The sequence below is a fragment of the Battus philenor genome, unplaced genomic scaffold, assembly GCF_028537555.1.
Source record: "Battus philenor isolate CCGP_79_NKW_IND1 unplaced genomic scaffold, ilBatPhil1.0.hap1 SCAF_12, whole genome shotgun sequence".
Classification (NCBI taxonomy): Eukaryota; Metazoa; Arthropoda; class Insecta; order Lepidoptera; family Papilionidae; genus Battus; species Battus philenor.
In genome coordinates, this window is record NW_027181674.1 from 10476115 (window position 1) to 10503084 (window position 26970).

The 26970-nt window shown below is 33.2% G+C and overlaps 2 protein-coding genes across 2 annotated transcripts; both read left to right on the plus strand.

Moving 5' to 3' along the window:
- The first annotated feature begins 285 nt into the window (after nucleotides 1-285).
- Nucleotides 286-15716, plus strand: LKRSDH (lysine ketoglutarate reductase/saccharopine dehydrogenase). The gene is made up of 20 exons (XM_068776267.1): nucleotides 286-465; nucleotides 4938-5084; nucleotides 5284-5460; nucleotides 5930-6082; nucleotides 6515-6661; nucleotides 6741-6819; nucleotides 6979-7106; nucleotides 7352-7503; nucleotides 8128-8250; nucleotides 8811-8982; nucleotides 9063-9133; nucleotides 9718-9842; nucleotides 10536-10770; nucleotides 12712-12848; nucleotides 13089-13201; nucleotides 13309-13477; nucleotides 13623-13717; nucleotides 13942-14143; nucleotides 14385-14561; nucleotides 15108-15716. Exons 1-20 carry the CDS (start codon nucleotides 394-396, stop codon nucleotides 15224-15226), a joined length of 2793 nt encoding a protein of 930 aa, XP_068632368.1. The 5' UTR covers nucleotides 286-393; the 3' UTR covers nucleotides 15227-15716.
- A 1668-nt stretch (nucleotides 15717-17384) lies between these two features.
- On the plus strand, nucleotides 17385-26826 carry klhl10 (kelch-like protein 10). Its single transcript, XM_068776302.1, has 13 exons — nucleotides 17385-17447; nucleotides 18252-18415; nucleotides 19486-19737; nucleotides 20297-20561; nucleotides 21190-21354; nucleotides 21606-21692; nucleotides 21823-21969; nucleotides 22373-22565; nucleotides 23142-23287; nucleotides 23579-23796; nucleotides 24242-24422; nucleotides 25561-25733; nucleotides 26665-26826. Exons 1-12 carry the CDS (start codon nucleotides 17424-17426, stop codon nucleotides 25699-25701), a joined length of 1983 nt encoding a protein of 660 aa, XP_068632403.1. The 5' UTR covers nucleotides 17385-17423; the 3' UTR covers nucleotides 25702-25733; nucleotides 26665-26826.
- Nucleotides 26827-26970: the final 144 nt, after the last annotated feature.

Here is a 26970-nt window from a genome sequence, read left to right on the forward strand (position 1 = left end):
AATTAGTTGGTTTTTGGTTTAAGGGTTCGTATTCATAGTATTAAAGTAGATCGAAAATTAATCGCCTGATACAACAATGTTGAAACGTTAAGAGTAATCGGTAACGAAAACATTTTCAGGATTTTTGTATGTGAAAAGTGATAGGTGTGCGACAAAAATTACGACATGTTTTGAACTACGAACGGCAATAAGACAACGTAAAATTCTATTATAATCGTTTATAGATAAAACGTCATTTCGATATTGTATGTTTTGTGTGAGGAACTCCGATCGAGACGTCAGTAAATCACAAACATATACATGACTTACACGCTTCGCAATAAGCGGACTAAATTGGTTTAAGAAAGAATTTTTTCAATTTTTTATTTTTACTTATATATAAAATAATAAAAAATGTTATTAAAAGTTGCAAATTATCGAACCCAGAGGCATTTCATAAGAAGTTTGTCTCTTTCAACTTCCAAGGTATGTACAGTTGGCTTTTTAATTACAGAGTTAATGAAAACTGTTTTGGTAAAAATATATATTTACTTATCTTCCATTTAAGATCTTATTAATAAAGATTAGGCAAAGAAATTTGATATTTATTTAAACAAGTTGTTATTTTTAATTTAACATTTACGCATAGAATCTTTATCAATGTTAATAAATATGGGAGCAAACCAATTTATTGAATTAAAAAGTAGGCAGAAACAAAATTATGTTTTAAGTTATTATTGTTATGATGGTAAACAGAATTTTAGGGATGATTATTAGCAAAATTGTTAATGTACGTGATAGGTTTGCAATGCACAAAAATTGGTTAGGCAACAGTATTTATGTATGATAATTTTAAATTATGGTGATAGAAATAGAGTCATCGAATGAAAAATCGTGTCTTGTTTTACGTCTATATTTATAATCTCAACAATAACCATTTTCGAGTCTCCAGAGTCTCTCCTGTGTTATCCTCGCATTAAGAAAGGTTTCATGTGGTAATAAATTCACGTCTCTGAAAAGACGAATTATGTTTGTGTAGTTCTTTGTACTAGTTGTTTGTGATTCATCGCAATCAAAGTATTTTTTTGAATAAAAACATTTTTTTAAATTTTTGATATCAGATACAAGTATTCTTATTAAATTTGCTCTTTTTATTACAATAAAGAGAAACAAATATTTTTTTTTATGTTTATGAAAAGCCAAATGTTTTTGTTATTTTTTTAATCTTTAAAATAAAGTGGGCCTCGGGTCATTTACGTACAAAATCTAACCACACAAGATACTATAAGGTACAAGGAAAACAAAATACTAATGAATTAAGATTGTAATAGGTTAAATCTTATGAAATGTGTCCAGCAGGGTTTGGTTACTAAAAGGTTATGAGATATTTTTTCTCATTTTCTGAAATAGAGAAAAATTATGCTTTGTTTTAAACATTTATTTATATTTACACATAATTTTTCTAGTAATGGTCATATAAAAAAAGATATAAAATATTCATATCTAACGGAAAAACATCAGCATAGCGCCGTGGCTGCGGCCTTTACCACTTCACGCTTACCTGTTTACCCTAATGAAAGATGTTGATAGGACCGTATTTAGATAATTGGAGGGCAATCTCAGCGTGTTTCATTTTATATTACATGGCAATGGTAATAAACTTGACTATTTAATAGACATGGTTACTTCTTTAAAATTAATTATTTTGTACATGAAAAGAACTTTATAACTACTACATAAAAATATTTTTAGATGAGTAAATTATATATATAGAGTTAAATATTATCTATTGTTTATCTCTTACGATGGAATAGTAAACATGAAACGAGTCCTGGATCATTGCTAGTGTCTTCAAGGGCTTGTTTTTAATTGTAATTTTCAAGTAAGGTAAATAATACTACTAAACTATATTGATAGAAAAAATTATGTATGATAACGATAAATGATACAATTTTTACATATATTAGCTAACTATCGATTATTACATAATCTATAATTTTCCAGAACTATTATCTTATTTTACGATTGATAGTATGTTGTGTGTTACGATGGAAACAATTCCGTATCTTGTTTGTCTTTTTTGTTTATTATTTAACAATAACCTTATCTGTGTTGCATGCAGTTGCTTGTTTTAATGAGTTTAAGTAGTCGTTGATTTACTTTGATTGCTTCACGTAAATTGAACTCAATAATTGTATTTTATAACACAGGATCGAAAAATTAATATATTTGTAAATAATATGAATTTATATTGAAAATTGTCCAAACATTTAAATAAAAATCTTTTATTAAAATAAAATCCAAACGTACTAGCTTAATATGTTACAATACTATTTACTTTTTTTTTACTCTGTTACAATACTATTGATTGTTGATTTAAGAAGATACTGTACATACAATACGCCGTACATTTATACGCTGTGCACACTAAGTAGGAGTATTTACTATAAGGCAATGGTCCCCTCGTCGCTTAATTTTTTATTTTTAGAAACACTCAAGTTTCATAATTTTCCTCCAATTTTTTTCGTACATTTTTATTAAAAGAAATATTTTAAGAATTAATCAACGTTCCATGTTTACAATTGCGAAAAATATCATAGACTCGTTGATACTATCGCTAAAATATCCAAATACCCAAAGTAAGAAAATTAAAGTTAAGGCCAAAACATTATTATAGGACACATGTTAGTAGGAGATTATAACACCGATGAATAAAACTGTGACAGCATATTTCAGCACAAATTAACATAATAGTGTAATTTATTGTAAAAATAGGCACAAAAAATAAAAAGTTTAAAAGAAAGACTTAAAACAAATATTATGTTTGATAACGTTACATTTATAATTTTTATAAATTTGTCCCCTGATTAGACGATGACATATTGGAAAATTGTGACTTTAGAGGGCAAGCTCCAACGTAAAATAAAAAGCATTCGTGACGCAATAGGATAATGCCATATTTGCATGACCCAGATAATACCACGCAATCAGTGTTGTAAAGAGTATAGTTAATGATAATAACGAAAAACATTAGCAAAATTTTCAAAGTTTGTTGACCAAATATATTTCAAAGAAAGTCATTAATACGATTGGGGATGGGACGTCAGTCATATTATAAAGAAATATAAAGATTTAAGAATGTATCATTTCGTAAGGTTTTTAGAAAAATTTGTAACACATTCGAATATTTTTATAAAACATTTGGGTGACTCGCGAGCAACGTGTGCTAGAATACAACTAAAGTTAAAGAAAATGTAAGCAAAACCTCCGCTACAAGATGCAATAAAAACAAATAAAAAGCAAGAATATGAAAGTACACAAAATACATGACATAAAACACCAATAAAAGTTGCACAAAAACCTTCAGTTTTTAAACTATTTAAATAAAAAAAAATAGATCCGTGAAACTGATAGGAATTCGATTGATTAGAGAAAAATGGTGTAGAGGTCTGATTACAGCATAAATACTTCGTCCTTTAATTAAATTAAACGTAAAATATAAGTACAACTATCTGTAAAAAAAAAATATAGTCGTGGATTTAGGCTAAAATCAATTTTTTAGCCTTCACAATAAATAAGATTAGCTTAGCAGATAAGATTAGCATACAAAAATAAAACAAATTTATTAAAAATAGTTCGATATGTGAAGAATAATTTTTCTACGTACTAAAACTTGTAACTTCCATAAGCTGGAAATCGTGATTGTGTTTTCGTTCAAGCCACGTTCCATACATAATCTATTAAAATCTCGGCTGCAAGTTTTAATATTTTAATAATAATAACCATCATTGTTATGACTCTATTACTATAAACTACATTGCTTTCTTCCTTTTCTTTCAGAATTATAATGTGTCTTGTAATAGAATAGAACTCTCTGATATCTCAGACACAATTTAGGCCTAGTATAGATACTAGATATTACACGATATAATAATATACACTAACAAATTATGCAACTTGCTTAAATATCATTATTGATCCACTGAATGGCATTTTTTCTAAAAACTTGCTTGGTGATATTGTTTTCCTTGCTGTTTTCTTCGTATCCTTTTGTGTGTAAATGGACAAATTCTAGAATTCTGAAAATACCACAAAGAACCGATGTTCGTTCCCTGAGAAGCACAGAGATATTTGCTAGCTTAAAATATAATAATTAACATTATTTATCTACTAACTATTAATAAAAGTGATGAGTAATAACTCGTGGGATTCTTTCTAGAGCCAGAGGGTCTTGAGGTAGTAACAACACGAAGTCTTCTTACTACTTCTAATGTATAAATATTATTTATCCGAGCTTCGCGTGTATATATGTTATACCGACGTAAATGAACAATTTTATTTCTGTCAATTTCCCTTTTTCGATGCGTCGCTGACGATGATTTAATGTTGCCCCTACAAACTTTTCCAAACAGAGCAAAGTTTCAGGTCTGTATTTCCTGTTCTTGTTGCAAAAGTTATTTCAAAAAAGATACGTTTCTTTCTATATGTTTGTGGGTTAGAGCACGAGGTAACTAATTGTGCTTAAAGATTATCAATAATATTACAGAAAATTCTAACATTCGTTTAGTTTTTATCAGTTGTTTTTGTACACTTTGTTAAGGCTGAGATAAAAGATAATAATTAGCGAACTGTTTATCAACTATCTCTAAGTTGGTCAACTTTTGCAAATATACACTGTTGCTTTTTCATTTATTTATATTGTAAGTACTATATGTTCTTTATTGTATACATTGTCTTACACAACATGTGAAAAGACACGACTTGAACAATGTTGAACACACACACAACAATATAATTATTTTATATTACAATAAGGTTACAATGTGAGAATGCTCCATAGCAAGCTGTTTAGTGTATTTTAGCGTGGCTTTAATAACAACCTATTTTAGTAATAGTAATGATAATTGTAATTGAAGCATAACTCATAGGCGACGTATAAAACATCAGTGGTGTTTTAGCCGCGACGGGTTATAGCAATACGAAGAGAAGATCAATCAGTATGGGAGAGGCGCGCCCCTTTCTCGCCGGCGAACGTCAATCGGTTTGTGCGGCAGGGCGTCAAAGTTATAGTGCAACCTTCTAACCGACGTGCTTATCCAATGCAGGTAAAAATTAAAGATGCCTTATTTTCATGATAAACCTTGTACAAAATAAATATCATTTGCATTAATTAAGTATGTTTGTCCATATATGACCCAAGTCGGAACTTAGAAAACGCCGCTACGCGCACGCGGAGTTCCTTTAACCATAAAAGATAGTTGATGATCACTAATTCAGTTTTATCTTACGTTTTGTATGTTTTAGTCTTATCTGAACGCAGGGGCGATTATCCAGGAGGACATCAGTGAAGCCAGTGTGATATTTGGTGTTAAGCAGACTCCGGTTGATCTCCTTATTCCGAATAAGACCTATTGCTTTTTTTCCCATACAATCAAAGCGCAAGAGGCTAACATGCCTATGTTAGATGCCATTCTTGCGAAAGTAAGTGACAAGAGTTATATTGTTCTTATTGTTAAAACTTTGTAAAACTCTCTCATTCAATACAATATTATTGAATCTGAAGTATAAATGTCAAGTAACGTTTAGCAATTTTTGTTGTAATTGCAAATAACGTAGCGGACGTCGGTCAAAATGTTAGTATTTAATGACTTAATTTGATATTTCCTATGATTTAGAACGTAGAGCTTTTAAGGGGACTGGAAAGTTATGTCCTTTTTGTCGACAAATTTTACAGAAAAACCGATTGATTTTTACCGCTCCAGCATTGAATATTTGTATACTAGATGGCAAAAAATTGTTGATAACGAAGTTGAATATATTGCTGATTACAAATAAAAACTTGTTAAAAATGTAGTCGTGTGAATTTAACTTAAAAAAGCGACATTACTTTCCGGTTCCCCTAATATAATAGGAACGGTTAAGAACATGACCTTCATTTGTCAAATTTTAGAACATCCGTTTAATAGACTACGAAAAGCTAATGGACGATGCCGGTAACAGGGTAGTGGCATTTGGAAAATATGCTGGTGTTGCCGGCATGATCAATATATTGCACGGACTCGGGCTGCGGTTGCTTGCATTGGGACATCATACGCCTTTCATGGTAATAAATTTCGTTGAATATATTATTGGTAAAGAAACACTCTAAATTGTTTTTTATGTAAAACTGTAACAGACAACATTTCATAATAATCATCATTGCAGTCTGTCATTGAATTTCAGTAACAAATAATATTTACTTCTAAGTAATAAGGTCATAGAATTTGACAAACGCATTATGTTATATTAATAACTTAGCAATTTTTAAAACTGAACTGACTTTAAAAAAACGTGTTATTTTTTGTTCTCAAAACAGTAACACTTAAAAACCACGCTGAATTAATTGATTAATACTTTTAAAAAATTTTAAAGCAAATATTCTAAGTTACCATGTTATCAAATAATTTTTATTTTCATATCATTTGCAAACGAATTTTTTTTTATTAACGCATATAATTTAATTTGAAATTGAAAAAAATTATTGTATTTCGGACAGCACGTTGGTCCAGCACACAACTACAGAAATTCGAGCATGGCGCGACAAGCGATACGAGATGCAGGCTACGAGGTCGCCCTCGGTATGATGCCAAAGTCTCTTGGACCATTGACTTTTGTTTTCACTGGTTCAGGAAATGTGTCTCAGGTAAATAAATTATCTTTTAAAAATTCTTTAACGATATGGATTTTATAATTGTTTTATTAATATAAGGTATTAATTATAGGGCAGCCAAGAAATTTTTCACGAACTACCTCATGAATACGTACCACCTGAGATGTTAAGGAAAGTGGCAGAACATGGAAGTAAGTAAAATTTTAAGTTTGAATATATGCATCAATTAAAAAAGATTTATATGTAAAGGGCCTATTATTAATTATAACATGAATTAAAAAAATATATTTATTAATGTCATAGCACCTCTATCGATCGAATCAAATTATTTAAAGTTAATGAACTTTAAGGTCCAAACAAAATATATGGTTGTGAAGTACGACGTCGGCACCACCTCGTCAGGAAGAATGGAGGTGGATATGATCATCAGGAGTACGAAGAACATCCAGAAAGATACATTTCTACATTTGCACAAACGGTCTAAATACTTTTCTTTTTCGATCAAAAATATTTTCAGTAGCTCTTGTAACGTTTTTGTCAATACTATATTTATAAAAAAGACAAGAAAAAATAAAATTAATTATTGAATTTTAATTAATAATTTTAACACCGATTGAATAAAAAACAGTTAAATAGTAATGCAAGAAAAAAATACAAAATTATTGTAATAATTTTATTTTAAGCTTTATTTTTCATATTGTTTACCTTTTAAAAACAACACAGATAGCGCCATACACGTCGGTTCTCGTGAACTGCATCTATTGGGCGGTGGACAGTCCAAAACTGCTAACAATACCTGATGCAAAACATCTGTTTCTACCTTCGCACACTCCATGGTTACCGAAAAGCGTTGGAGCACCGGCATTACCCCACAGGTTTGATGACGAAATTGTGACAATTAATATTAAAAAGCCTCGATAGAATGTGGATTTGATGAAATTATTTTATTATTCGCAAATTGTTATCTTTATAACGAAATGATTACGGATGACAAGTACGTGAAGTATTTGACCTTACACTCTTATCGGTGTGTAGATTTTCTATTTAAAACAATAACAACAATAACACCGAACAATTGCGTACATATAAAATAACAATAAATTAAAAATCGGCACGAGGAGCAGTTTACTACTGAATTAATGCTGTAGATGGTTATTACTATTTTTTAAGTAATGTAGAGCGAACACAGTTTAAATTTACGGTCGTTCATTTTTACTTACTTGCATTTAATAATACAGGTATTAGTTTTAGAAACAAGTAAAAAGAAAAGGATCCGAGTACTTTACCATATTTTTACTAACATTATTTTTTAACATTTTATTGTATGGATATAAAATATTGTAAAATGTAAGAACTATTTTGTGAAATTAAAAAAAAAATATTGAGTTCGATTAAATTATTAATTGAATCCGCGTTTGTTTGCCAGTATGTAGCATAGTTGATAAGTTCTCAAGGAGAGAGAATATAAAGGGGTCGATGATGTTTACTTTTGTTTGCAGAATGCTGGCTATTTGCGACATATCAGCAGACCCTGGAGGTTCGATTGAGTTCATGAACGAATGCACTACTATTGATACACCTTTTTGTCTCTACGACGCCGATAGGAATAAGGATACAAAAAGGTTAGAAATCTTTCATATTTTAATTTAATCAAAAATTAGTAATAGTGTCCTTATATAAATTTGTACCATAAAAGGAACAAAAAAGATATTTATACTGCGCTTCTCGTTTAATATATTGAGGCAATAGACACGATACATTTTTGACCATATTAAAATTAAAAATTTGTAAAAGGGACCTGCCATAAACGGTTAATAATAATACAAAAAATCTTGCAAAACTTGGTGAAAAGGAAAGAGTACTGAGTATATCATATCTTATCACTTTAAATATTAATGTGATGAAAATGTGTTACGATAAGCATTGATTAAAGCAATCTTTTGAGACCGACTTCCTTATCGTTGGCCCCTTAGTGCGAAATAAATTGATAATTCATCGTAATCCAGATCAATTAATGGATTATGAGATTCAAGAAAATTATTTAAATCACGGACAGTCCTGAAAATATATATAAAAGAAATTCTAATTTTCCGTTAGCTATGTAGGTATGTACAAACTTGGTAATAGTAATAAAAGTGACTATAATTAAGTGTCTAAGATATACGTATCCTTTGGTTTTCAGTTTCAAAGGTCCTGGGGTACTGGTATGCTCTATAGACAATATGCCTACTCAGTTGCCTAGGGAGTCCACGGACTTTTTCGGCGATTTACTGTTTCCTTACGCCGAGGACATCATGAAATCTGATGCTACTAAACCTTTGGAAGCGCACGAATTTTCTCCTGTAGTGCAAGGCGTAAGTCGTTAACTATTTTCAGAATATTATCACTTTACGCAAAACGTTTCAGTCTCGTAAATTATTTTTTTTATTAACAGGCGATAATTACAAGCAATGGTAAACTGACGCCGTCCTTTGAATACATCAATGAGCTCCGTATGACTAATACGTAAGTATTTAAAATTTAGTTTTATATCCGCTTTATAGTGAAAATTGTTTTAATTATAAGTGTTTATAGCTAATTTACTTTTTAAATGAAAATTGACCATTAATGAGAAAAATACTTTCAAGGCTTTGTCGTTATGACTTGCGAAAATTAAATTTATATAACAAATTTCAATAATTTAAAGTAGTTCGGTTAAATATCGTTATTTGTTTATAAAGTAAGCCTCGAAATTCGTAAATTATGACGAATTTGAAAAAATTACTATTTCTTTTGCTAAGGCCAGGATTCGAACTTGCGCAGGAATAAACAATTAGATTTCAACTCTAAACATTCGGACATCGGCTACTTGTTGCTTGTGATAAAGTAAATAGCAATGATTACAAATTTAGTTTATAATGTTTTAAATATTAACGTCATGTGTGTTACTGTCTATTCGTGAGTTGGATAACTATTTTTAAGTTATATATATGTTTTATAATTTTATTTTCAGCTTTTCGTTGCAGAATGATTGTTTTGTTTACCATACCATACATTGCTTACGATTAATGATTATGGAAAGATTTTAATGCACTTGATATTGTTTGCAGTCGTTCCCGACACAAGGTGGAAGGTCAGGAGCAACAGACGCCTGTGCTCATTCTGGGTAGCGGGCTTGTTTCCGGACCGGTTGTGGAATACTTGGCGAGGGACAAAAACGTCGCTGTTACTGTTGGTGCGTGCCATTAGGCTGTTAATAACGATTGTTATGTATTTGATTATTTCTGCTGCAAATAGTCATTTCTAGGACCATGGTGAGTTAGTTAAAATGCGCCACATACAATGAAAACTAGGCCTATGGATCACAAGATCATATTATGTTAATGAAGGTGGCTGTCGGAAATGCGATGCTGCACAGGTTTCCTTCGCAATAACTATATATATAGAGAAGCCCTGTACGTCTATTAAATTAATTATATTTAAGATTAAGGTTCGCCAGAGACCAATGGTCAAAGCTATATTCGGAGTTTCGTAGCGAGATCTAATGAAATGAGAAGATCCGCTGTAGAACCAAGGTCACCGACGTATCTCGAAGAATTGCTCGTCTGAAGTACCAGGGCACATCAGTCGTGCAAGCGACGGCCCTCGAGGATGGAAGGTTCTCGAGTAGCGACTACGAGCTGATAGATGCGGCGTGGGCCCCTCACTAGGTGGACCGACGAAATAGCTAAGTTTGGGGAAAGTCAGTAGATGTGTATGTGGGAACTATACATCGTTGCGATCTTTGGGGAAGGCCTATTCCTTGAATTAGGCGCCTATCGGCTGATATGATATCACGATGATGAGGAACATATTTAAAAGTAGAATAATCTAGATATGGGTGCAAAAGTATTTGTAATAATAGTTATTATTTTTTTGATCCGAACAGCGTCGCAAATTAAAGAGGAAGCTGATTCTCTGGCGGAGCGGTACGGCGTCAGCGCCGAGTATATTGAAGCTAACGACGATTCGGCACTGCGTTCTCTGGCTTCACGCTCGCGCCTTGTAATCTCCTTGCTCCCGTACGAGCTCCACGGCCCGGTAGCGCGGGCTTGCGTCAGCGCCGGGGTCCACATGGTCACCGCTTCGTATGTGAGGCCTGAAGTCCAAGAACTACATTCCGCGTAAGTACACTTTGTCGACTTAATATATACACTAACGGTCATACTGCATCACAACATATTTATATTAAAATCCTCATTTTTCACAATTCCATAAATTATAAAAAAAGCTCCATTATTTTAACAAAATAAGGAAAAACAAGCAAGTTACACCCAGTTTTCATTTACTTGTACATAAAGTTAAATCATCGTTTTTGGGACAAGGTATATATAGCAAAATCCTTGAAACTATTTTTTCTTAACCCGTTAAATATAAAAGTTTATATGTTAAAAATAGACTGATCAATAAAGCATATTATTTTATCAAAGATTATTTAGTAAACATGCCTATCCTTGGCAGGTGGTCAATTTGTACACAGTAAGTCGACTACAGAGGAGCAGCGTATATAATAAACAGTAAAATCTCATATAACCTAATTGTACTCTTCTCAAGACCGCTTTTCTTTGTGTTCAAAATTTTTTGAAAATCATTATGCCTGGAATTAGTATCATGGTGATTTTCCCGTGACAATTAGAAAATTTATGACAATGCTCATGTAATGTGTAAATTTGCGGATAAAATATTAAGTATTGTGTTTCTTACGATGTATTTTTCGATAGAATCAATTTTTCGATTGTGGCAATAGTATATGGAGAAAATTAAGACTAATGACATTATGTACAAATACATATTTAACTATTGTACATTATATCAATCTTTTGACTTTTCGAAAGTGCTCGGTAAAGCCTATTCGTAAGAATTGATATTTATTTATTGTTTGAATAATAAAGTAATGTTTTTTATTATTTTTGTCTCAACAAATATTTTGTTTAAATCCTAATAAATTCCCTATTTATCATATCATAACAAACAGATAATTTTTTTTATCTTTTATGAATAATGTTCAAAACATTATCTTGCACGGAATAACAAACAGATACAAAATACGACGTTTTCAAAATAATTAATCGCAATTACCTACTTTCATAATAATAAATATCACTGTGATACCATTTGACTTACTTTTATATTAAAAAAATAATAACACTATCGTATTCTCGTATCAGTGTCAAAAGCTAGGTCGAATGAAAACGGATTAAAGATTAGTTTTTCATGAAAGAAAAGATAGGCTTAGTTCTAGAGTTTTGTTTTACTGACAATTAAAAGGTATTATCTTAATATGATTATAGGTATACGGTCCAACGGACCACATACGTTACGGCATCACTTTACGTAGAGAATACACATAATTTTATGTAGCATTTTTCAATAAGTCTTTTTTATTAACTCAATTGTTCTTCGTTTCAACAACTCCTGAGCAGGAAGTCAGGAAAGTCTATCAATACTTTTGATCCTATGGTAATCATAATGATTTCAGACGTAGAACGTCTATTGCTTATGGGTTTCCCCCTTGACTTTCCAAAAAGACCGGTAGGAAGCGATTTGCATCCAGCGTTTTCAGACGACTTTGACAAAAACCCGTGGTCTCCTCACCAGTACCCGAGGCCTCCAGCGGCCGCCTGTTTTTTTGTACTTTGGCGGTGACTTTCGTATGTCTACGGCTTTGCTCATTTCCGATTTAATCTCATACAGATATCCTGAACACAGTCTTCTCCATGGCTAGTTGAGCGACTGTGAGTTTACCAATCAAGCTCGAAGTGAGGTACCACGAGTCAGGTCGAGACTCGGTGTTTGGCACTGGTCGATGTAACATTTCCTGAGGATTAGAGTGTGGAGTAAATTAACGGTGGTAGTTGTGTTTTGCATTGTTTACCGCACGCGCATTTATCAGCGGGCTGGTGGGTGGTGCACTTCATTGCACGACTACTGCTGCATAGCGGAAGTAGCTATATAAAAGTCCCTTTCTTACTAAAATTTTTTAAAACGTACTTACTGTAGTAGCAATCTAATGAATCAGATACGTACATTAATATGATATGAAAAATAAAAAATAATGTTCCCAGAGCAAAAGAAGCAGGAGTAACTTTACTTAACGAAGTCGGCCTTGACCCGGGCATTGACCATCTGCTGGCGCTTGAATGCATCCACGAAATTCAAAATCACGGCGGCAGAGTCGACTCGTTTGTCTCCTATTGCGGAGGTAACTATTCCTGAATTTCTTAAGAAAGAATCAAGTGTATCTAATGGACTATAATCAATTACATAGCAATATTATTAATGAAAAGCATTTTTAACAATGAACTCTTTTGGAATTATTTACCGCACATAAATCATTTTATTAAAATCATCTTGTTATTATGTATAGCAGTACCAGTAACAGTAATATTGTTAGCAGTGGTTTAATACGCTTCCAACAATTACAATTACATTTTATTTTTAGGTTTGCCTGCTCCTGAATTCAGTGATAACGCATTAAGATACAAATTCTCATGGAATCCTCGGGGAGTACTGCTAAATACAATCTCCAGTGCCAAATATCTGAGTAGAGGCCAGGTAAGGGACTTGCTTTAAATTCAAAAATTTTTTGGTACAAACTGCGGCATTAGCAATCACGTATACGCAAAGGAAAAGTAAAAACAACCTTCTTGTGCTTTTACCAGATCGTTGAAGTTTTGAGTGGCGGGGAGCTCATGTCAGTGGCTCGTGAACTAGACTTTTTACCCGGATTTGCCTTTGAAGGTTTTCCTAACAGAGACAGCACCAAGTATGCTGAATTGTACGGCATTGAGGATGTTCATACGATGTTCCGGGGCACTATTCGTTACAAAGGTAAATTTTGTGTATTTGATTTATTTATTTAATACTGCGTCGAGCACTGCATATTACCAAATAATTTTCTGAGGCAATCCTTAACAAGCCAGAGGAGCCTAGAAAAAGCACAAGTGAACCTTTGTAAGCGGCGTTTAATTTCCAGGTTTTGCGGATACTATGAAAGCTATGCAATTATTTGGTTTAATTGATCCCAATCCGCATCCATCGCTGCATCCAGAAGGGCCTTCAATTACTTGGGTAAGAAAATATTATTCTTAAAAAACAAACAACAACTTATTATTTTTTTTGTGGAAGATTGATTCAAATATATGATTTTTTGAGAGTTTTTTAAAACTACATAGGAAGGAAGTTTTAACCGCCTCCCAAAAAAATATCGTTTTAAGCGTTTACCGCTTAAATATCGATGAGTTTATAATTTTATGTCAGGTGTTACTTAAAAAAACGATTATCTTTTTCTTTAGCGCCAATTCGCGTGCGAATTACTTGGTCTTCTCGACACGTCGATATTTTATGAGAATCTCAAAACAAGACTTTCGGAGAGGATCGGCGTCTCGGGCGCACAGGCGCTCGAATCCCTCGGTCTCCTTAGCGATGACACGGTCGTCAAATGCGGCACTCCGCTAGACACAATAAGCCACTACCTTAGTAAGCGACTTCAATTGGGTATGTACCTTTGCTTTTAATAACATTTTATTTAAATATCCATCGAAAAAATTACATAATGATAGACATCCAAAAAGGTGTAGATTGCTTAAAAACGAGTCAAATATGGAAAGGTTTAAAGTATTTTTCTTTGTGAGTCATTTTTAAAGCAGTCACTTTATTCCTGTACCTCCTTTCCACTCACAAATTTTTTTTTTGTAACCATTCATAACTAATGAAATGTTACGAATTATGTTTTTAGATAAAGACGAAACAGATTTTGTTGTCCTCCGTCACGAGGTGGGTGTGACGTGGAGCGATGGGAGACGCGAGCGGCGAGAGATCACCATGACTGTGCGCGGCGACCCCTTGCAACACACTGCCATGGCAAGAACTGTCGGACTGCCCACCGCTATCGCTGCTAAAATGCTGCTTGATGGTAAGAAAGAAAAATCGTTTTTGACGTTGAAACGACTTTTTTGAATTCGATGATGACGTTCGACACAATTTTGTGTTTAGTTAGGCCCCAAATACCAGCGGACTTAGATAATGCAAAATATAAATAATTAAGGAAAATTTACTGTTTATTTTTTTACATCTTAACTCTGAAATGATGATGACGATTAGCTTAATTGTTGATTATTAGGGCTTTGATTGAAATACTTATTAAAAAAGCAAAACTTATTTTGTCCCTGAATGAATTTCTGCTATATTAATTGACTTGAATGCTCAAGCACTTAACTGTACTTACTTTTATCCATATGAAAAATTTGTATATAATAAAATGCTGTTGCATGACTCGTAGCTGGGAGAAGTTAGATTCGTATAAAGAAATGGAAATTCCTCTCTCTACTGTCTGCGCTCAGCTAACGTAGAAAAGTAGAAAAAAAAATTTAGGCTAAACATCCTAACGAGACAAATTAGAATTAATAACAAAAAATCCTACAGAAAGTTTTCGTCAATCATGGGTTTTATTTAATTTCAGGAGAAATACAAGATCGTGGCGTTGTGCTACCGTTTTCACCAACGGTTTACAAATCTCTATTATCAAGGCTTAGGGCGGATGGTATCACTGCCAAGGAGATTATAAGGCCGCTTAACTAATTATAACAATTCGTCTAATTAGTATACTAATACATTAAATATAAAAATAGAATATTAACATGTCTGCAAACAAATAAGATGCGTTATAGTTAAACTTTTTCTGTATATTAATGTATTAAAATATTTAATTATTTGTGATTGATACATTAAATTATTATGTTTGTTTAATCGCCCTAGGGATTTTTTTATATTTATTTTTTTTATTTTTTTATAATTCTTTATTGTAAAATATTAATCCTAACTACCATATAACGTAAGTATAGTTGGGAAAGTGTAAGTACCTGGATGGAATATTTTTAAGTTTTCGAAATATTCAAATATAATATAAAACAGAATTATTTAGTCGCTTTGTTTTTTGAACACTCGGTTTTAAATTTGATCATAAAGCTTATTGCAATTTGTAGTCATTTGTTGGTACACTTTTTGTTCACATATTTAAATACAGTTATTAAAATTTGTGTTTAAATGTATGGTGTACATAAGTTTTGAGTAATGAGTTGTCATTTCAAAATAATTAATATTTGTTCTTACATTTATTATAATATTCAGGAATCTTGTACCCAATCAGCATAATAATCTTGTTTGGTCGTTATTTTAAATAATATCTTTCACTTTTAAGAAATGTAAAAAAATCATTTTACTATCAAGATGTGCGTGCACCTGTAATTGGGAATTCAATTTCTTTTTATAATTGCTTTTGAAAAACTTTGTTATTTAGTTCTTTTACTTATCTTTAAAGAATTATGTTAACCTATAAAGAAAGCAAGGCAATTGAAAAAACAAAAAATTAAAATATGTCTTTATTTATTGTAAATTATTAAATGAATTTGTTAAACACGATATTTGTTTTATTTTACTTGAGCTTAATGAATGTAGCCTATGTACTAATTAAATCTCTTTCTTTGTTTCAAACACAAAATTAAAAGTATCTTACTATAGCATGCAGGGGTTTTTAGTTGATCGAAATGTATAGAACTTATTTTATTGAGTCACTTACATGGTTAGTATTATATTGTACACAACTATAATTGTTGAATTTCATTTAAAAAGAGTAACTCTTGAGTTTCTGACAGTGTATTCCGGACTTTTGAGTCTTCTTTTCAGCAGATCTGAGTGTTGAACCCATGGTAGCTTACTACTTATAATGTTAAAGTAATCGACAATGCAGAATCGCGTGTAACTGCCATCTTGAATAAGAATATTTTGAGTTTGTATTTGAATTTGATGGTGTATGTTTTCCACCAATATGACGTAACTTATTTTGTTACTATCTGCCGAAATAAAGCATTATTAAGCTTAATGGCGATGTGTCCTTTGCTTCCTTTGTTCTCAGTGGAATGTCGATGTTTTTGCATTACATGGCAGAAGATCATTGTTTATCTATCAATACGTTTACAGCTTCCGAGGATTGAAGGCAGCAGAGCGCCGAGGACGCCAGATTTTCTTATCTAGTAACTAATCTTGAAGACTGTTTACGTAAATATAATGTCGTAACGTTGGAAATTTCGTTGGATACCGGATCGAGGGGTCGCTGTGCTCCTTAGTTGCTTAGGCGGGCGTTCTATGAAGATGAATTTACTAGGTTAAAGACAGCAATATTGCCACTCGGTACGTGGTCAACATTCTAATGCGACGGTGCCCGTGATGATGGAACCATGGCGCAATCGTTTGCTATAATTAAACTTCTTAATTCCGGCCTAATTCATATTCATGTAATGTTTTATTCACTATTGCTAGCTTGTGCTGCTTATTTGTAGATATCTTAATTTATAAATATGTCTATATGTTATCCATTCCGCAGTAAAACTGAATAATCTTCGTGAAACTATAGACTTTAACATATACAAACTTTTTGAACGACTTAAAAGTAGACTTTTACATGAGAAAAAAACGTAATAAAAATTTTTTGATGTTAACAAGGCAGCCGCACTGAAAATGAAAATACTGTTGTCCAGTAATGTCATCTGGAAGAAAAAGGTTTGACATGCATGTCATTCACGTACCATTTTTTTGCTAACCTAAAATGTTTTATCAAATGACTTGATCTCGCTATTTTTATTAATTTTTTTACGCATATTTTTTACAAATTTACGAAGCCAAATCTCAATTGTATCGCGACTCGTTTCGTTTTGCGTTTAAGGTCTTTTTTAAAGTGTAGCAATTTTTTAATGATGACTATGCGTTAGAATCGTAAAATATGGACACCGACCCGAATAACACTGTAAGTCATCGTCCAAACTATTTATGAAGGATTCCCCATCCAACTGTAGATGCGCATAGCTTTCACAGAAAAAAAATGTTCATTTTTATTTATAAATCATTATGTAAACATATTATTAATATGTTTTAGCTTTTTTTTAGATGGTAGTAAATAATAATGCAAGAAAATACTATAAATTTTAATATAGGTAAATAGAAACAATATTGTTGTTGACAACCTTTTTTTACATTTTTCTATATTGGAAGACCAAGATATAATTGAATCAGATCCTATCTTTCACTTATTTCTTTCAAATTAATATATAATAGATGATCAATTCATTCGATATTGGATAATCAATTGTGGTTATCGTGTATCCCATATTTTTAAATAACTTTATTATTATTTTCTGATAAAAAATCTAAAAATCTCTCTCACAAACCGTACGTTAGCTGAGAAATGATTGTATCAATCAAATCTTTAAAATTTATTTTTTAGGGTAATGATAAATGCATGTTGTAAGATCGAGAGTTGAAATTCTTCCGTAACCAATAACAGTCGATCGGTGAGCGACAGCCCAAGCTGAGGTCCTGTCGAGAGGGCCATTGAGCCTAGTCACTCCATGGAGCGTCTGCCTAGGCAAGAGCTCGCGGTCTCTCGATTTAGCGGCCCACGTAGACGCTCCCCAGGCAGCCTTCAACCTTCGCTAACCTAAGAGGTTTTAGACTAAACGCCCTCGGTGTCTTGATTCTTCTCGCGAAATCTGCAAATGCCATTTGGGCAGTAGTGTAAGTTCAAAAAAATATAACGAGGGTCGGCCGGCAGACGGCGGGTCGCGAGACCGGGCGGTGCATGTCGGTGGCAGCGATGCAGGCTCTGCACCGGCTGCGCGAGTGCCGGCTGCTGTGTGACGCCGTGGTGCGCGCGGACGACGGCGCCGCCTTCCCAGTCCACCGCGCAATACTTTCCGCCTGCAGTCCGTACTTCCTGTTAGTCCAAATATTAATTCAAAATATCTTTATTCCAATAGGCCTTTACACGCACTTCGGAATCGTCAATTATTTTAACATTATGTTACATATAAGTATTAAGCTACCGCCGGCTAGGAATACTAATCTGCTGCGAAGAGCCGACCAGAAAAGAAATGAAATTTATCATATTTTTTGTCAGAACAAAATGTTATGTTCCGTTATGTTTCTGCTTCTTGCTGCAATTTTAGTAGCAATGCTTGCGCGGTACTGTTCGGCGACTGTTATTGACGGTGTCGTTGCAATAAGTTAGATAGTCTGTTGAAATATTCTGAAAAGGGTTATCTACACGATGTTCGGTTAAAGGCGTAAAAGCTTTGAATAGGTGAATGTATAGCTAATTTGTCAACAAAAAGTTTTTGAATTTTTATATCCTTTTTCATCATGCAAAGCGATCTCTCTAACATTTTTACTTTATTTTTTTTCTATTGAAATGCGGACGATGAATAAATAACTTTTGGCTGTACACAGACTGATGGAACAGATAGTAAACAGTGATTAATTTTAATCTACTATAATACGAATTTTGTGAAAATATTTACATTACATTTTCATAACGTTATTTATTATTTTTGTACCAATTGATAATCTTTCTGTAAGTGTTTCATCATACATTATTTAACAGCAAATGAGCCATACATTCACCCTTTTAAAACGTTTACACTTATAACCAATTATTCTTGGATAGACATACACTACATGTATGTAATTACTAAGCTTTTACTGTATACATATACAGTAAAATCTCAGTAATTAAAAATCGTGACTTACGTTAGTAACTTCAAGAAAGATAGTTTCGAACACCATCAGGTATATACTGCGTAAGTTTTAAATAAAATATAACTATTCCTCGTAATATGTGAAAGTCAATAGTGGAAGAAAACCGTTATTACCTAAACTTATCGGGAAAACCTTTATCGTTAATCAGACAAGAAGTAGCCGTGGTTAACCAAGGTGTATCTCAAGGTCAATAACACCATACAATATGAATTAGCTACAACTTCAGCATTTGAAAAATATAACACTTGCAGGGCTCTATTCACGACCACGCTGCACTCCCGCGAGCAGAGCGACGTGCTGATATCGGGCGTGCGCTCCGAGATCTTGCTGCTGCTGATAGAGTACGCGTACCTGCGCCGCATCGACGTCACCGACACCAACGTGCACGAGCTGCTCATGACCGCTGACTATCTGGCCTTCCTCGGCGTCCTCCAGCTATGCTGCGACCATCTGCGGGCCTCGCTCAACCCGAAAAACTGTCTGGGAATTATGATGTTCGCCAGGTGATTCTATGAACTATTATACCATAACCGTTCACCCGACGGCAGTAATACTCTACATATGTCCATTACGATTTCATGGTCTATTTTGATTTCCTCCTGATGAGTGGAATGGCTAATTACAAGTGCAAGGTGTATTGTTACTTACTGTACAAGTTTTGTGACACAAAATCTTTGCTACACTTGTCTGTACTTTGGGACACGAGATGATAGGTTCCGGGGCTAGGTAATTTCATAGCTGCATCCACCAGACCCATATGGTGTTGCAGAGAGAAACAAATGGGAAAGAGTAAAGTAATAAAAGTTGAAATTTTGCCAGAAAAGAATTCTTCTGTAAGAGTTCTACTGTAATTATTGGCAGTATTTGCTAAGAAAAGTCTGGTGTTTTTACAAATAGTTGTTTATTACTGAACTATTAATGTAGCAAAGCTACCGTATTATAGTGGATTCAATTATCGACGAGTGAAAGTTATACACTGGCACCTTCGCTGAATTATTGAATTTATCTTTTATTTTTTTTATTGGTATTGTATTAACTTTAATTTGTGCGATTTCTTTACAGACGCGTTTTCTGCTACAAACTAGAAGCCGACGCTCGTCGCTATCTTTTAAGGTATTACGTAACAGTTGCAACACAGAGCGACGAATTTTTACACCTGCCTCTCGATGAACTTAACGCGATTATACTGGAAGATGAACTTAATGTTAAGAGCGAGGAAGTAGTGTGGGACGCGGTGCTACGCTGGGTCAACTACGAGCCCGACCAACGCTGGCAGCACACCGTTAAGCTTATGGGCAGCATACGTCTCGGCCTGCTTGACACACAAGTAAGCATAATTCTGATAAAAAGTTATTAAAGGAGATATAAAGATTTATATACTTACATCATAGTCAAATCAGCCGATAGACGCCCACTGCTGACATAGGTCTTTCCCAAGGATCGTTACAATAACCGTCCTTGCGCTGCCGCCGCCCAGCCACTCCCCGCGACTTTAACTGTCTTCAGTCCAAGAAGTGACGAACCTACCTGCTCCGCGTCTACCGCCTTGCATATACTACTCGTTTACTTACATATGTTATGTTAAACGCATTACACCTTAAGCAATCAAACCCCAAAATGCTGTTAAGTATAAAAAAATACATAATTTAGAGATATTAAAATCAAGACTTCCGATAAGAGGGGGTGAAAGGATTTAGAAGGAAACTTGCGTGTTATCAATGGGTCAACTCGCAATATTTAAAATATTCTAAGTTAATAGAGTGTACTGTGGATTTAACGGTGTAAATAATTCCAGAAAACATTTAGAAATTAAAGCATTTGTCTTTAGTATTCTAAAGAATTATTGTTTTATTTTATAACTACGAAAATATTTGTTGAACATATTTTTTTGTTACATGTTTACTATTTATTTAATGAGGTTTTAAAACCCGTTTTAAAATATTTTTTGTGTAAAGTTTTTTCTAGAGAACGTTAAGGACCATCCTTATGTAACTGGTAACGAGGGGTCACGTCCGATTATAATAGAAACATTGAAATTCCTTTACGACCTGGAGATGATAGCTCAAAGAGATGGAGAAGTAGCCACACCAGAGATTGCTCGGCCGAGAGTCCCTCATGAGGTAAATTAGCTTTTAATAAAGTAACGTTAAGATTAAAGAAAATCTTGAGTAATAAATTACAGTTTGTTTGGTATTATTTTCCAACCGGTAAAGATTACTGATGTCTATATATATACATATATATGTCAGCGCATCATCCCTGGGGTCTCTTTGGACTGAAATGTCCCTGGAGGGATGAATCGTTAGCTGGCGGCACATAAAGTTAACGGATTTCGATTTATTTCCGTATATACTTATAATTACGCTTTCAGGTTTTATTTGCTATTGGCGGATGGAGCGGCGGTTCACCTACTGCCTTCATCGAAACGTATGACACTCGTGCTGACCGCTGGATTAAGGTATTGTATTACTATTTATAAAATTAATGTAAAAATAAAATTACAAAACTAAGCTTAACCTAATTTCCTTCTTAGATTGTATTTATTTATATAGCTCGTGTTTATTTGTCAAACAAATTGTATATGTAAGGTGGAGGAGGTGGATCCTGCTGGTCCTCGAGCTTATCATGGTACCGCTGTGCTGGGGTACTGCATTTATGTTATCGGCGGTTTTGACGGCATGGATTATTTCAACTCGTGTCGCTGTTTTGACGCCGTTAACAAGAGTTGGCGCGAGGTAAATTTACAGTTCACAAGTTTCTTTTCTCCTTGTCTCAAATTTTCTAAGATATTCTATGAATAAAATTTAGCAAATTTTTGCACTCAAATAACATATTATTGAAAAAAAAACACGCTTTTTTTAAAACAAAAAAATATATATAATTAAAAAAACTTTGTATGTTATAATCTTTTTGTGTTTATAGATGTAGTTAGGATGTTTTAGTGAAGTTAGTTTAAGTGAAGGATGTTTTAGCAGAGCCAATGATTTGAAATATTTATAAACAACTACGTATCAGACTGCTTGATGAATACACTTGTTTTACATGTTTATTTTTTAGTAGACGGCGGATCAGACGACTGTCGCAATAAACAAATTACTCGTTTCTAGAACCGTCTATATGAAATATAACTTTTATTAGGTCGCCCCGATGAATGCACGGCGTTGCTACGTGTCGGTGGCGGTGTTAGGCGAGACGATCTACGCGATGGGTGGGTACGATGGTCACCACCGGCAGAACACCGCTGAACGATTCAACCACCGTACCAACCAGTGGTCGCTAGTGGCGCCCATGAACGCGCAACGCTCCGACGCGAGCGCAGCAGCGCTTGACAGTAAATTTCTAATTTGTTTTCACAAAATATTGTTTTTTTTTATTGACATTGTGTGGTTTTCAATTAATCTCTGCAGCCGAACGAATTAAATTTACAATTGCTCCTTCAAGTCTCAGTCGAATATCGAATGTAAACAAATTGTAGTCAAGCAGTTACTCTTTACAAATGCCTCGATGGTAAACACGCGATGCTCACTCGAGCACTGCAGCATCATGACTGAGTAATCCGCACGATTCCTGCAGCATCACCATACAACGTTTTAAAATATTCCTATTTGAAAATGTAAACCTGCCACCAGACACCTCGTACTACAAAAAAATTATATTGCATAATAAAAAAATACGTAGTGCCGTTGAGTTTCCTTCGTCTTCGTTTCTTCCTCTCTTCTTCTCAGATCTGAGGTATTTCAACCAAACAGACGTTAGACTTAACTTGTCGCCAACATGAGATATAATCTATGATGGATTGATGTTGAATCAAAGATTTTTGAATTGAAACCTTATTTTAAAGTTTGAATATTTAATAATTTGTAATTTGTTTCAGTATTTGATTCTGTAATAAAAATGTGATTTTTAGATAAGATATTCATAACGGGCGGATTTAACGGGCAGGAGTGCATGAACAGTGTCGAGGTGTATGATCCAGACACAAATCAGTGGACGAACCTGGCACCCATGCGCTCGCGCAGGTCTGGCGTCTCCTGCATTGCTTACCACAACAAGGTATTTAGGTACATCTGTTGTTACTATCGTCTTCACGTAACTGTTGTAAGATGTCGACAGTTCAAGAATACATTAATTCTTCATTCAATTTAAAAAATATGTAAATATAATGTCCGCTCGGTCTTATTGGAAATTTATAGGGAGACCTATTTAAAACAATGGATGTTCTGCTGCTGAAATAGTGATGATAATGATGAAATATTTTGTGTCTTTTTTTTATTTGATACTTAATTTAAAATTTTAAGTCGAAATCTTAAGAAATAATCGTATACAGTTATACGGTATTTCCAGATTTACGTAATAGGTGGATTTAATGGCATTTCGAGAATGTGCAGCGGCGAAGTTTACGACCCGGCGACAAACACTTGGGCCCCCGTACCCGATATGTACAACCCTCGCAGTAACTTCGCTATTGAGGTCATCGATGATATGATATTTGCCATTGGCGGCTTCAATGGCGTGACTACTATTTACCACGTGGAGTGTTATGATGAGAAGACTAACGAATGGTTAGTGAAAGTCTGCTTTTCGATCTAGAAACTTTTATTAATGTATTACAATTTTGTTATTTTAACATTTGTTATAGCACAATTACCATTTACACTTCTGAGCAGCATTGAGAAAGTTATTTTCCGAAGAGGTGACATTCATTACGGAGCCCTTATTTATTGCATGAGTTATCTTAAAAGTTTTGTCTACGAAAACAATCCAAATTGAATCCTCGGTAACTCTTCTTTGAGTACGTTCCCAACTTGTGGCGACAAATAAAATCTTCGTTCATTATGGTATCAATAAAAAAGTAATTGCAATTGGTAATTATTTTAACATTGTTCGAAATCGGATTGTTTTGAGACATACAGTTGTACTAGGTATAAATGTTTTTCTGGGATAACAGGAGTAAAGAAGCTTAGTGTAGATGGCTCTGGAGAAACTTATGAACTTGTTTTGATAAAGGTATGAAGCGACCGATATGAATATCTACCGGTCGGCGCTGTCGGCGTGTGTGATCATGGGCTTGCCAAATGTTTACGATTACATACATAAGCACCGCGAGCGGCTGATGGAGGAAAAGCGTCAGAAGATTTTACTCTCAGAAACGGCGCGGCATGGTCAACATCGCACTGCCTTGCCTGATGTTAGTCTTTTATGTTTTTGCGCAAAAACTCAGTCCTGGCTCTAGAGCCAGATGTATGTTTAAGTCCAGTCTTAAGCATATGCCTGACGTGAATTAAATGACGAAATCGCATTTATTGACGCAAAATTTCTTGAGATTTACTTATTTTATTTAGTAAACTATCAAGTTCTTATACCTAATTTAAAATATTAAAATTTGATTCATAAGCATCGCATTTTATATTGTTTTTATTATTTTTTTATTTGGTTAATATGATACCATATAACATTTTATATGCTAATAAATTAGTAGTATGTAGTATGTATAAATTAGTAATAAATAAATCAGTAGGTATTATTTTGCTTGTTATATAATTATTACGTGCGAATAAAGGTCAGTGTATGATTATCTTCAGGCTTTATCTGTTGACAGTGCTAGTGACTTGTTTAATAAAAAAAACTTCGCCAACTACAATTTCAAATTACATATACTCGCACACATACGCAATAAGTAATCACATTCAACTGATAGTAGACAAACTTTAGACCGATGTATATGTAAATATTTCATGTATAATTTTATCTCTGCTAATTGTTTATAAATCAATCTAATTCAGAACACCGGTCATTTTTAAGGGCTATATGTAGCAAGAACATATTGACCATGAAATATTTTGCACATTTTATACAAATACCACATAGAATGTATACAATTTATAAATCAGAGTTCTAAATGGATGGATACGATATAATAGTGAGAACAAACCACAAAAATTATTTTCAAGTATTTTAAGAGAATATCGTTAAAACATGCTCAATTAAATATTAATTAAAAAATATATTGTACTATTATGAAGAAGAATTTTTTTAAATTAAACACATAATAATTAAATTAGAGTGTTTTTCGCAATACGTATTATTTTTGTTTATTTGATATTATTACTACAGTAATACTTTAACGAAAACGCTGCAAATGTCCACATAGCATCAATAAACAATATTTAATTTCCCTGGTTTGACATGTAAACCGTACTATAATTTGTCAACGATTTGTTTTCGACTTACGCTCAATTTGTTATTAAAATAATAATAATAATAAAAAACAATTACTTATATTAATATGGAAAGACTACGATCAGAAATATATGTGACATTTAAAGGTACATTTAATGGAGGACAACGATGATATGTTGGAACAGCTGGGCTTGATGGAGCACCAGGCGAACAACAACAACCTGGCAATCCCACCGCCGCCGCCGCCGCCGCTGCCGCCGCAACCAATGGAGCAGGATAGAAACTAAATTCACTTTTCTAAAACACTCACGTTTTCCAGGTAAGCCCTCTTTGTGTTATATTGAATGCCCGCAACGAACAGAAAAGATAGAGACGCAATAAAATTTTTGAATTATTTCAGTGCGTACGTTAACGTTACGTTATTGTATTAATTAAATATTTTCCTACTTCCCAGATAATTTTAATAATAACTGACGAGTTTCTTTGTACAACAAATTGTGCCTGATTCAGTGGATATATTTTTTTTATGTAATTTAAATTTGTACTGTTTTATGAAATTGATACAATGAAAAATGTGATTGACATTTACTCAATTATTCTAAATTTAGAATGATCAACATGTTATTTTACATCATTAGCACATTAAAGTTTATTGAAGTAATAAATAAATGAATCGGCATAACAAGAAGACGATAGATAACCTGCTAAACGCCAACTTCATTAATCGTAACACAATTTTAGTGTCATATGTAGGTTAAATGAAGCGATAGCAATGCTAATACAAACTATTCATATATTTTTTAAAGTAAAAGTAAATGTCTTTACAATGAAACTGTCAGCAAACATTCAGAGACCACATTATAAAAGTAAGATTTTAAAGACGACTCTTTTACTATAAGAAATGTAACGAATATGTTCTTAAAAATGTCATAAAATCTTAAGGAATACACGAGAGATTCACGAGATTTAATTGAAAAAAAAATTTCTTGCGAAGGATATTCCTATGTCATTTTATTCAAAGACGGCATACCAAATCGATAGACTAGTAGTCCACTTTTGGTAAGTTAAACAATCTTTTTTTGAAATTATGAAGTTGCATTTTATAAATATTAAGTTTTTGTCTCACACGTATTGCGTTTATTTTGATATGACATATTTTGAAAAAACCTTTTTTTAATTAATTTTAACCATTTAGATTATTTTCAATAACCACAAACTATTGTATTGTTAACTATTGCGTTTGCTTCCAGGTATATCATGCAAACTTTTACCGACTCTCCAGATAACACCGTGTAAACCACTTAATTAGACGTATTATACAAAAGTAAGATACAATGTAGTAAAGTTATTAGTTTTGTAAAATTATAACGTACCAGGCCTTTATTTTTAAAACATTTACATTTGTTTTAACGTTTCGGGCATATTTATTATGTGATATTTCGTAATGCGAATCATTTCTGTATTTTTGGATAATTTTTGACGATTGTATAAATTTTTTCTGAGAAATATATGCTATTAAGACTAAATGTTTTTATTTATCAATGTAATATCAAATC